This window comes from Eurypyga helias, unplaced genomic scaffold (assembly GCF_000690775.1).
Source record: "Eurypyga helias isolate BGI_N326 unplaced genomic scaffold, ASM69077v1 scaffold1691, whole genome shotgun sequence".
NCBI classification, from domain to species: domain Eukaryota; kingdom Metazoa; phylum Chordata; class Aves; order Eurypygiformes; family Eurypygidae; genus Eurypyga; species Eurypyga helias.
Window position 1 is genome coordinate 105,446 of NW_010229956.1, and position 13,285 is coordinate 118,730.

General features: G+C 35.8%; 1 protein-coding gene across 1 annotated transcript in view; it reads right to left on the reverse strand.

The window, feature by feature from the left end:
* TRPA1 (transient receptor potential cation channel, subfamily A, member 1) overlaps positions 1-12,627 on the reverse strand; it is a gene marked incomplete at its 5' end in the record, with an annotated part of 32,609 nt that extends 19,982 nt beyond the window's left edge. Inside the window, 8 exons of the mRNA XM_010160553.1 lie at positions 128-227; positions 3,945-3,993; positions 6,548-6,684; positions 8,142-8,287; positions 8,631-8,739; positions 9,134-9,241; positions 11,006-11,181; positions 12,465-12,627. Of these exons, the coding sequence (XP_010158855.1) occupies positions 128-227; positions 3,945-3,993; positions 6,548-6,684; positions 8,142-8,287; positions 8,631-8,739; positions 9,134-9,241; positions 11,006-11,181; positions 12,465-12,627 (988 nt within the window). The remainder of the gene's footprint in view (positions 1-127; positions 228-3,944; positions 3,994-6,547; positions 6,685-8,141; positions 8,288-8,630; positions 8,740-9,133; positions 9,242-11,005; positions 11,182-12,464) is intronic.
* Between the last annotated feature and the right edge of the window lie 658 nt (positions 12,628-13,285).

The window sequence follows — 13,285 nt, forward strand, 5'->3', positions numbered from 1 at the left end:
TTAGCTCAACTGCTCCTGGACTCTACGCTGAAGTACTGAACTGAAATTGAGAAGAAAGATAGACGCAGAGTTTTAACACGTATGAACCCTGCTAAAAGGAAGCAGATCATGTGCCTATTTTCTTTACCTTTTGAGAGAAGTAAATTCACGATTTTCCATGATGCACAGGAAGTGGCCAACAGAAGCGGAGATCGACCTTCTATGTCGACACTGTCAATATTAGCTCCCTGCAATAAAGAATTTCAAGTTTATAATGAAAAATGAACACGTGAAATTTTAAAATGGTGCTGCCTTTTATAAGCATAGCTGAATTACAGCCATTCTTAATAACTCCAGATAAGTAAATTCAATAAATGCATTACATCTCTATATGAAACTACTATGTTTTCAAACTATCAGCCACAGCCCAGTTTGCTGCCCTGCACCCTCACTGCAATCCATCCACAGTACAATACAGAAAATTCTTTATTAAATTTATATATATAAATTTAGATGCCTAAATAATAGTGGCCTACTTCTAGATATACTGAACTCGTAACTCATTTTCTTAGGGTACCTTTCCATGCATTTAAATACTCAAAATACATAATTCTAGCTTGAAAATACTGGGACTGAAGCTCTAGAAAAATAAAAAAAAATTGCAGCCCTTCTTACCTATCAATTACAAGAACAAGAACCATTCTGAATCTCTACTCTATATGAATACTGTTCAAAAATAATTCATGCAGAGGTTAGTATAGTTTGATCTACCTTCATTTTCTATTCTTCATCATAAACTATATAAGCCAAGATAATTTTGATCCCAAAGTAGCTGTATTAACAGCAGGGACATTTTTATTCTTTAAACTTGAGGGTTTTGATACGAACTTTCACCTGAAGGGAAGCACAAGGACTGGAATGAGATGTTCTAGCAAAAGCCGAGTTTTGCAGTTTTGTCTATTTTTGCACAAGATGCATATTGCCAGGACAGTATGGTCACGATGGTCACAGTATCACTGATCATATCAGCAAAATATAATGAACATAAACAATTCTATCTAAAAAATCCCACCAACAAGGGAGTATGAACAAACAAGTAAATGAACCAGATATACATGTATTTTATGATGTTTTAGATATAATTTTTCTAGATACTGAGTTGCAAGTAAAATTTTATGAGTTGAACAAAGTACACAAAAAATCTATTTTATTTCAGATAATATCCAAAGTTCATTAAAAAAAAAAAAAAAAAGGAGTTTTTCATTTAACTTGAATCACTATTAGGTCCAGTCCTAATTCATGAGAGAACTAATCATAATCATGAGCAATATTTGCTTTCAAGGATGGTAAAACCTGTAATGTAGCACTAAGAAACATTTAATAAATGTACAGTGCTTACTTTACCACAGAGAACAGGAAGCTTCCAATGTATGTTGATGAAATATTTGAGAGAACACATGCAGGATCCTTTCCCCAGTTACCTTGCATGGTCTGACAACCTCTTAAAAATGTCCTTATTCATCAAAGAAACAGAGACCCGTTTTTTAATCCGAGTGGCTCATTCATTTCAGTGAATACAGGACAGCAATTTCTAGCTGGTTACATAATCTTTAATCACCTTCTCTCCTGCTAACATCATTGTTCAGCCTTCAGCAAAATGAATTCGGCAGCACTCATCATTATTTGTCACAGTAAGGAGTAACATAGATATTGCCACATACATTTACGATACGCTGAATTAATAGTTTGTAAATTTAGTTTCTGAACTCCTTTTAATTTGCATTTATACATAATATATATGAATTAAAGAGACATGAATATAAAACATTATGCAAGTTTTGGAAATATCAATTTATACCAATTTAATCTTCTTTAAGTGAAGACAAAAGAAGTAAAGGGGAAAAGCAACAGACATCTCAATGCTAAATTGTCCAGTACACAAGAGAAAAAAAAAACCCTCAACACTAAAAGATGCAGGAAAACTGTTAAGATATTAGCTAAATCATGAGAACTTTCTGATTTTCATGTCTTTATTCTGCGTTATAGTTGTGTACATAACTTGCAGATATAATCATGTCACTTGCATGCACAAAACAGACACCGCACACCTAATTGTCACATGTATCAATGGCCACTTTGACATCATTGTCTAAGTCATCATGCTTAAAATGATTAATTGGCAAATCAATTTGAAAGTAGCAATTATTTAAAGCTATTAAATTTGGTAATGTTTAGAGGTTGGGAATATCTACCTAGGTTTCTATCTTTTTACTTTCTTTAAGGCTTCAGTTATGACAAACCACAGGTGTACATCTCACCAAAACAAGAGCATGTACTCACTACCATGCTATGTTGAGGCCAAATGCAAAATAATGAAAAACTCTGCAAGAAATATCTGTAGAGTTTGATTCTCTGATTTTTGTGTAGCACACTGACCTACAACTTAAAAAAACCGGTTTAATTTAAACGTGTGGCTGGACAGTTCTGTTTAGTACAGATAAACGTACCTTTTGTATAAAGAACAGCTAGATGTAACACACTATATGTTTACAACGCCTTTTATTTTCAGACACAAAAACTACCAAAAATCAGATAAAGGAAGTAATCACTGTAAGTTAATGTCCATGAAAAGTGGATACCTCATGTGTAAAATAGATAAACCAGAAAGTCATTCTGAACTGGAATTTGCTATTCCTTCTGAGCAGTGACATTACTCCACATTTTTTCACACTCGTGTACACCACAGCATAGGCGATACCTAGTGATCCTGCCAGGGTCCCGAGAGAGCAGGCAGCACAGGTTGTACGTGCTGCATCCCACTAGCCCCAGCTGGCATACTTTGGCCACTTCTCAGACAGCACAAATGAAAACAGTCCTAAAGCTTCAAAACTGACATAGAATCATAGAATCATATAATGGTTTGGGTTGGAAGGGACCTTAAAGACCACCTAGTTCCAACCCCCCTGCATGGGCAGGGACACCCTCCACTAGACCAGGTTGCTCAAAGCCTCATCCAGCCTGGCCTTGAAGACATCCAGGGATCGGCATCGCCAAACAAACCCTCAGTATAGATTTTATGGAAGAGGCCAAAATAGTCAAAATCACACTCAAGAAAGAAGTCTGTTCTTAGCAAATGCAGTGTTAAATATATTCCCTCGAATGCTTTGTGCACAAAAGCCCCCACCTGCAAAAACTCGTGCCTGTATTTCTCAGATAATAACTTCCGTAGATAGGTTGTTTTATCAGACAAGTTTAAGCAATCAAACCACAACATTTCCCATTTGAATTAAAAACAAGTACAACATATACTTCTGACTAAATCAAACCCCTACAACAGAATTTGTGAGAAAAGCAAAACTGAACGTAGAAGAGAATTTTTCAGAGTGGGGCATACAATGGTTATGAGCCTTAGTTTAATTGGTATAAATGGGCACTTGGAGCATAGCCAGTAGCATCCTTGGTTAAATTTTGTCTCCTTCTCCCTCATAGTTATTCAGTGAAAAAATACAACCAAACCATACAGAGTAAAATATTTCTCTAGATCATGCCCAAACTTCAATATATGGCTCTGTGATCCACGAACAATAATATGTGCATAATTTCTTTAAAATATTTCTTTCTGGAAAAAAAAAATCAATGCATGCTCAGCATTTATTTCATATTTCATACGAAATGTGAGGATGACTGAACCACTTTGTCATATTTGGTAAAAGATGTTCAACAGACCTTTCGGAGTAAGTGAAATCAAAATAAGAATGCAAGCTTTCATCCTCTGTAACTGTGGGATGCTATTAATGGAGCCGTAAGTGCTGTTGTACTGTAACTGACAATTATGCATTATGACATATATATTTATAAATAACCTATACCTGAGAACACATTCTCCTTTATGAATTTCTCTATGCAGACCTGTAGTAATAGATAGCAATAATGTCTATAAACATGTTGCTTGATTAAATATTTACCATTGAAATCAAATACTCTGCCAGTTCATAATGATCAAACAATGCTGTCCTGTGGGGAAAAATGCAAAAATACAGTAACATTAGAAAGGACAACGAAGTTTCAAGCCAAAGGGTAGCATTTTTCTCCATTTCCTGCATTTTCTATTATTTTCAAATAAATATATTTTAAAATGATATAATATTTTAAAATAAAGCTAAATTGATAAAATAAGGATATAATATTTTAAAATAGTAGACAGAGAGATACCTTTATTATGTAATTAATTTTAATAAATTGTTTTGATTTTTGTCATGGAGTTTTGTTTTTAAATTAAGTTCAGTTCAATTAATGCACTGAAAACTCACTGCAGGAAACAAAGACCTCACTGGTAGGTCAACAGGCATCTTACCACTGATTTTTAACATAACCTGTCATTTCATATGTCAGATCCTTTGCTGTACCACACAAGGTCAATACAGAATTCCATAAACTTCAGATTCAGTTTGTTCCAGGCAGACCTAGAGTCTCAAATCCATTTAATTGGTCAGATCTTCAAAAATAACTTGCTACATATTTTGTGTAATAATGCTAGAGTGGGGTTAAAATTTCACTGACTCAGTTAAACATGTATTCTGACTGTGGCAGACAACTCTACTTGAAAAAAATAAACTGATGTAAATCGTCGTGACATTCATTAATTTACTAAAAATGTTTTAAAGCTGTCTATCAACACAAAAATTTCTCAGGTTTTATTTTACAATAAGGCATCGAATTATATATTTTAGGAATAAATGGTGAAAGCAGGAAGTGTAGCACAGTTTATACGTGTGCTCTAAATGTTTTCCGAAGTCACGCCCCTATTAAATATTTTGACTCCATGAGCGACACAGGAGGACAGTTCCAAGGTACTGTATCTTAAAGACAACAGTTCCCTTAGCGCTGTAAGGTAATAACACAGGGTGTACTGTAGTTAGAACTGATTACTCAAAACATGTATTTTAAAAATCATGTCATGGCTCCAACTAAGTAGAGATGCCTCCATCACTTACAGCAGACCCCTCGAGCTAGGCATAAATACTGAATGCTTCACACACTCAAAATAAATTCCAAGGTGCCTGAAGAGAGCGCAGAGTCATTTAATAAAATATTTAGATGGAAACATGGCAGTAGGAATGTGAATGGATCATGTCCTGCCTACGCTTCACTGCTCCTTCTCAACAAGTTAATGTTCCTATTCAGTTTATTTGTATTCTGAGAGATTTGGGTGACTTTCTAACTTTCTGATGATTCTCGATAGCATGTTTTTTTTCCTGTTTCACAGACACAGGGAGCAAAAGAGTGTCATTCTTTTTGGTATGAAGCTTTTTTCAAGGACAATCCCTTCCATGGATATGACAGCCAGTTATCTATTAAGTAGTACGCTGTGTCTGCACAATTTTCTTTGGTCTTCTGTCATCACTTTGTCTGCAGTAGTGTTCTATCGTGGTAGCTTTTCCAAGTGTACCCAAACCTCATCTTAAGTTTACAACACACTCCCTTTTTCAATTTCTTCAATTATCTTTGAACCATTCCACTTTATATGGTGTCCAAAGAACAATCATCCCTACTATTTCATACTGTAAACCTCCTTGTAGAACTGCAGTGTAAAATTATTACTCTTAAACACAATGAGACATCTGTCTTGCAAAAATCACAGAATCATAGAATAATAGAATAGTTTGGGTTGGAAGGGCCCTTAAAGATCATCTAGTTCCAACCCCCCTGCCATGGGCAGGGACACCTTCCACTAGACCAGGTTGCTCAAAGCCTCATCCAGCCTGGCCTTGAACACTTCCAGGGATGGGGCATCCACAGCATCTCTGGGCAACCTGTTCCAGTGCCTCACCACCCTCTCCATGAAGAACTTCTTCCTGATATCTAATCTAAACCTCCCCACTTTCAATTAAACCCAGTGTATAAATATATTATCTTCTGCAGAGTCAGCAGCCAGCACATTTAACTAAGTGTCTTTCTGCCACAGAAGACTGAGAAAACTCCTCCGCAGTCTAGTGCTCTGGTTTTGAATGGACTGTGAACGACTAGAAGTCCAAAGGATTATTAAATGCACAAACACCATCTTCAACTTTATACTTATAGCGAAGTGTACCAACATCATCTTGTACCTGATCAGGTATAAGATAATTCTTTTTTTGGGGGGGGGGGGGAGAGGTTTTTAAACTGTTAATATTATTTTTTATTCATTTTCTGGAGAACATAACCCAATTAGAAGAGAGCATTTTTTCCACAAGCTCAGAAGCTGTTAACAATTCCATAAACGTATTCACCTACTATTTATTTACGGTAGTAAATTTTCAATACAAACTGTTAGTGAACTTTCATCAACATGGATCCAAGATAACTGAAAGTGTTTTGATTCTGACATCAGCACCAAAATCTTTACCATGCTGACCAAATTATTGAGTCTCTCATACTGTACTAAAACTATCTCCCATCCCACGGACAAGTTCCAACCCATGCAGAAGGGTATTCCAAAGTATACTATATAGTACAATCAGATGTTGAGACTAACCAAGAATATCATGGCTTACAACTTATAATGAAGTCTGGCAGAGCAGTTTCCTACCTGTGAAGCAATGTTTCCTTATTCCCATCTACAGCATCAATAATGGATTCCTCACCAGCATAGGAGGACATCATTAACTTCACAATCTCAGTTGCTCCTTGAGTGGCAGCAAAATGAAGTGCTGTGCATTTTTCATTCTGTAAGTGAGAAAATAAAACAGCATTTAAACATTTACACACCAATAACCTAACCCCCAACCTACTAAACACACCAGTGATCTAGCCCAAGATTCATAATTCATAAATGCTTCAATTTCTATGCAAGTAATGAGACTTTAGTCTTTAACTAAAATAGTGGCACTCTAAAGAGGTCTTAAAGACCAGAAAAGACTAAGGAGTTAGTTTTAAAGGATCACTACAAAGCTTCTTATTATTATGTCAGGCTCTAAGATATGAGATAATGAGTGTCTTAATTTTTTTGTAGTTGAATTAATGAAGACAAACAGAGCACCCCTTAATACAGAGATAAATCAAAGGGAAACTACAGAAAACCATAGGTAGACCAGTACGAATGAATAAGCAAACAAATGTCCTATACAATATAGACAATGCATTATATGAAAATGCTTCTGACTTCCTTAAATGAAATCTTCCTTAGATGTCGTTCTTAAATAAAATCTTCTGCAGATTAAACAAACTTGGCCTAAGACATTAGTAAACTATTATAAGCTCATAAAATTATTAAACAATAAATAAATTTCTAGAACAAGATTTGCTAAAACAGGACTTCATTTAGCAGATGGGACCAGCTAGCTTTGAGGCATGCCTGAGGGTTTTGACTTTCTCCTTTTCAGAGCAGGAGCATTTCAGTGAATGCACTGGAACGGGCTTTTCCACAATACCACGAGCATTCGCAAAACAGTCACCCATCAGCAGCATAAATCCTCTCATTCAAAAGCTGTGTGTTCAAAGAATCAAACCAATCAAAGACAACTAAACCCTGTTTATCTTTGCTCTCAAGAATTGATTTCAGGCTTGCAAACAATTTGACTATTGACAGATATTTTCAGAAATGTTTACTTATCATGAGGCTGGGCACAGGCCTGTACACCAACAGCATCACAGTAGCAGCAGTAGTATCCTAAATTTATGCTTGCTTACAAAACAGGAGCTGTAAAGGACAAGGCAAGGCTGACGATAAACAAGAAAGATGGGAAAGGGTCAGACTGAAAATCCCATCTCTGGGAAGGGGTGTTAGCAGTACAGGGTTTGTGAAGTAGGCTGTACCACAGTGATACTTTTCCAGAGTGTTCTTCCAGACTCCATCTGTTTTCGACTGAAGGACCTCCTGACCCAGAGGGGATGCTGTTGTATTCAGTAGTTTAGGACTGATTTTTCTTCTGTGGATCTGCCCAAATGCATTTTGAATCCATGAAAACTTTTCATACCCACAACAGCCAATGTAACTTGTGGAAAGCCACTGGACATTTTGCCTGGTTTGAACTAGAGACTTGTTTTCACTTCCTGCTCCCTGGTTTTGCATTGGAAGAGACAATGAGCAACGATTATCTGCTCATCTTTTTTTCATACTACTCAGACGTTTAGAGATATCTAGGTTTTATAAAAATTATATTTCGCTCCATTCAAAGTTTTACCTGTTTGAGATCAATCTGGGCTCCAAATTCAATGCACATTTTAATCATTTCAAGGTCCCCACTTTGAACTGCCAAATGAAGTGGACTGCACTTTCCATTATTGGTAAAATTGATGTGTGTTTTAGCAGAGTGACCCAATTCTTCACCTGAGAAATGAAAGTAAATGGATATTTTTTAAGCGAGAAAGATAAGGGAGGACATCAAGGCTTTCAAAACAAGTACATTAATTGTGGAGTAATATTCTCCCCCTCAGAATATGAACCTTTCACAGCTGATGGGCACACATTTAGGAAGCAGTTAAGCTGCTGCAGCAATCTTACACAGGTTACTAGCATGAATTGCTCATAGGAATAATTACATTAACTTCTTTTAAGTTCAATCACAGTTATAAGTGCTTGTTTGTGCAGTTCTCTGAGAATTAAAGCAGTAAAATGGTAATGGTAATATATATAATTAATCTTACTGACTATTTGGGAACGATGTATTTACCTTTTTTTAAAAGAATTTCCATACATGTTTTTGCACCTGAAAATGCAGCTGCATGGATAGGCATACATCCCGTTTTGTTTGGTTTACATATTTTCCCTCCATTTTCAATCTGAAAAATAATGCCTGGATATAGCTTAAACAACACACAGAAAAATTCTGAGTAATGAACATACTATTAGAGGTATAATCTCCTGGGTAGCTTTCTCTTCGTGTATGTTGTATATGCATTGTGAAATTTATATACAAAAATCATTCATGTGATATCCATACATGTACTTCATTTTGTGTCCTGATGGTCTTCAAAACTAGTTGAAGTTTTTTCCTGTTTGCCACTCAGATATATTTATATATGCTCTTAAAAGAGTAAAGTTTGTTAGTGACCTACGCAAAGTTAGCTTCAATCTTAGGTCCATGGTTAACATTCCTCCAGACAGAACACTGGAACAGAATAATGTTGCATCAAGGTAAACAGAATCCCATCAAATGATGACAATTATACCTACCAGGAGTGTCAGTGCTTCAGGATTGTCCTTGTAACATGCTACAATTATAGGTGTGTTCCCTGCTTCACCTTCCAAATTAACATCTGTACTGCTATGTTGGACTAAAATCTGAATGTTTAAAAAAAAAAACAAACCAATCAGTTAACCATAAGCTAAACACAACAACAAAGGCCTATTCCCTTACTTTTGGGTTTTGTCACCCATAGCACTCCCACTCTTACTTTTTTTGCATGCCAACAGCCCACAGCACATAGGCAGAGGAGGGACAAGATGAGGGAGAAAGTAAAACTATGCAGAAGAAAAATGCAGGTGAGAACAGACAAAGAAAGTAAGATTCTTTACAGCAGATCTCTGGGTGACAAGGATAAACACTGCACAAAGCTGCAGAGTAGCTTCAAGTTTTATTTAACAATTTCCCCAATACTGGTAGAAAACATTTTCTGTAGAAAATTACAGATGGGGATTTTCATCTTAACTTTGATACAATGTCTTGTAATATTCTGTATTCCCTGGGAATGTTGTAGATCCTGCTGGATTAGGGATCTATTGGACAGCTACAGAAAATCAAGGGAGACAGGACTTGATGAAAACAGTGACCCTTCCAGTCCTCAACTCCTGTTTCATTCTCCATGTTAACAGCCAACACTGAGGTACCAGCATCACGAAGTACCCCTATGACCACTTCCAGCATTTTTGTGAGAAGCAGAGGATCTGGAAATGATACTGCACCACATATTTATTCCTCTATCTACATATTTATTTATTATCTTTCAGTAACTCCAATGAATTTTTCTGTACTGGAGAAACTGGCACATCTTAATAACTCTCAGGCAATTTGACAACAGAAACCAAAGGAGAATTAGCTTAAATAAACAACAGAGTGGAGGAAAAAATGAGAGCACATACTCGGCCAAGAGCAGAGCTGTAAAATAACCCAAACCCAGAACCTGATACAAAGCCATTTAAAAAATGTCACTGTATTTCAGATTTTATTGTTCTTAATTCATAGTAAATACAGATTTTGTAGACGATGTGAGGACGATTAAATAATTTAGCACTGAGAATCTCTAAAGGATTTTAAGTCTTGAATACAGAAATACGTTTTTCTTTGGATGAACTAGAAAAAGAGACAACTTTAAAGGGAAAAGCAAGTGACGAGATATTAAGGTTGCATTCACCTAGTAAATTCAAGAGTTCACCAGTTCTAAAATTCTAGCCAAAGGGTGCATATGGAGTGAGAATATTCTTATTGCACCTGGATAAATGATGAAAAAAATATGCTGCTTAAAATCTCAACACTGTCGCTAATTTACAAGGTTCAAAATGGACACCTTGGTAATTTCTTCACAATATATTTTTGTAATTTTTATTTGCAGCTTTAGTCCTGCCATTATTCAATTTTTTATTAAAATGCTGTGTTTTCTAACTAATTTTAATCTGGTTTTCATAAAAAACCACTCAAGTTTCAAGAAAAAACTTTTATACCTAGATGACTCCTTACACAATTGTTAAAAAAAAAAAATCAGAATGTAAACATTTGAAATTACACATGCCTACATGAAATTTTAGTGTTAAAAAGAACTATCTTTAAGAAAATTCCTTGTGTTTGGAAAATTTAAAAGAATTCTCCATGAGATAATGTCTACTATCATAGTATAAATATCAGTATCTATATAAATCAGTAAGTTCCTTTTTACTTGCCCTGCTAAGAAGACACAGACATTTCTATAAGCATCATCTATTACACATCTTGCTCGCTAAACAAAGGGTATGAGGGGACACAGCATATATAAACAAGGTCTTAGTGTTCCACACGCAGCTGCTGTTGAGCTACTTATCAAGGCTGTATGTTTATGTCGAGTTTAGACCTACCTTAACAATTTCATTACGCAGGGACTGCACGGCCATGTGCAAAGGTGCCATCATATTGGAGTTGAGAATGTTTGGATTGGCTCCTCTGCTGAGAAGCAAACTAACGCTCTCAACCTGGTTTTTCTTTGTGGCCCAGTGCAGTGGGGTATTTCCAGACGAATCCATCACATTTAATACTAGGTCAAAGAAGAGAAAACAAAACAAAACCAAAGCAAAATCATCAAGTGTTCTGATTGCAGTGGAAAAAAAAAAAGTGTCTTCAGTGGAGGGTTAGGTCTGTGCTACTGCATTTCTTTGAAGAGAAAAAGGGAAAGATTGCACGTCCCACAGTGCATTCTGTCAAACTGATTAAATATTGTGCTGAATACACAGCATTCATTAGAGATGAGAGGGGTCAAACACCTGTCTTGCTCATTATTATATAAAATTTTAATTCCCCCAGGAGTTACTTGATTTCTCTCTTTCCTTGCCTCTTTCCTATCTTATTTGACTTTGCAGGTATTGCTTTAGAGGCTGCACAGAACAAGGGCATGTGAATAACTAAAATAAGAGATAATAAATAGGTGCTTGCAAATTATAAGAAGATTAACGACCATGTCTATTCTGATTCACTTAAGAACACAGAGGTAATAAAACCAGTTATAAAATTGGTCTGGTTTATATATATTTTGAGCTTCAAAATTGCAAATAGACTTCAACAAATAATCTGAAAAGTTCAGATAAAAATTATATACTGGAAAGAAAAACAGTATTTTTCAGCCAGAATAATAAAAAATTAGATTGGCCACCATTAGTGATAAAATGAGCTTTTCAGGACCATTGTATATTTGCTCAGTAGCCCACAGTCTATCAGTGGAGTCCTACGTAGTTCACAGTCCTTACTAGTAACTACTAATCAAGACCTTTTACATTAAGTGTTTTTCCATCATTCATGGCCCCATGTTCTCCGACTTATCACTTCTTCCCTACATTTCTTTAGACGGCCTACCTCATCAAGTGTTTATTCTTCCCCACTATTAAGTAAACAAGATGTGATGACAACTTGAACGACAAGTATGAGAAACCAAATTACTTCTCTTTTAAATTTCTACTATGTTAAATGTAACAAAGGACATATATATAAAGAAGATGAAAAGTTAAGCCTACTGTACTTCACTCGTTTTCCCTTTCATATCTGAAGATTATAAATCTAAGTCTCAAACAACATAAGGTAGAGCAAATCACTGCACTATTGTACAGTGATTTTTTTTTGTTATTGAGAGAAAACAGTCCTAACGTAATATTTGTGTGACCCAAACTACATGTAAGACACTGCAAGTTGTGGCTATATTTGAACTATATTTAAATCTATAAATGCAAATAACACATACCGGTTCTGCCTCAGCTGGGTAACAAAACACTTTGATTACTGAACATTTTTTATTCTGTTAAATACAATAGTTTGTAAAATGTGTGTTACCTTCACAGGAAGAATCGTCTATGATCAACTGCATTAATTCTATCTGACCTCCTTCTGCAGCGTGATGCAGTGGGGTGGCATTTAATTCATCCACTTTGGCAAGCCCAGAACGATTCTTCTTAATGAAGCTCCGTAGCCTACAGGCACTTCCATCTGAAATCACCTATTTTGGACACAAATATTCTCGTTTGCTCATTTTCCAAATAGGCAAGATGTCAGCAATGATATAATGAGTTATTGTGGGCATGTTACCACTCAATACTTCCCTCCCAACTCTTTAGTTTCATAAAGAAGTACACAAATCCTGATCAGATTGAGTCAATAGTAAAACTCAGGTTTATTGGATTCATTGCAAAATCAGACCTAGATGAGAAAGTGCAAAATTAACAAAACCTGAAATAATCTTGAATACATTATTTTGTCTTCTATAGTGAGCTCGAGATCCATTTTCCACCACAAAAATGCTCAAACAAGCAAATTCATCACTTACTGTTTTATACTCTCTCCAGCTGTGGCCATGTCAAATGAATTCAACAGTGAGGAAAAATAAAAAAATCTTGATAAGTTCCTTTTCTAGACCTTTCTACAGAAACTGATACTATGTCCTGGGCTTTCAAGTTCAGCCATTAGGTTTCTGTGATTGTTTTTATGTCAAAGCAACCAATAAATTCTTTAGTTTGGGCAGTATCCTATGAACATCCCATGGGTTACTATCTCAGTCTGAAAGAGTCCAGCATCTTCACAGAATAATACAGTCAAACACCTAATAACACCTTGACATCTCCCTGGTACTGTGCTTTGCCCCCAGAGCCCACTACAGA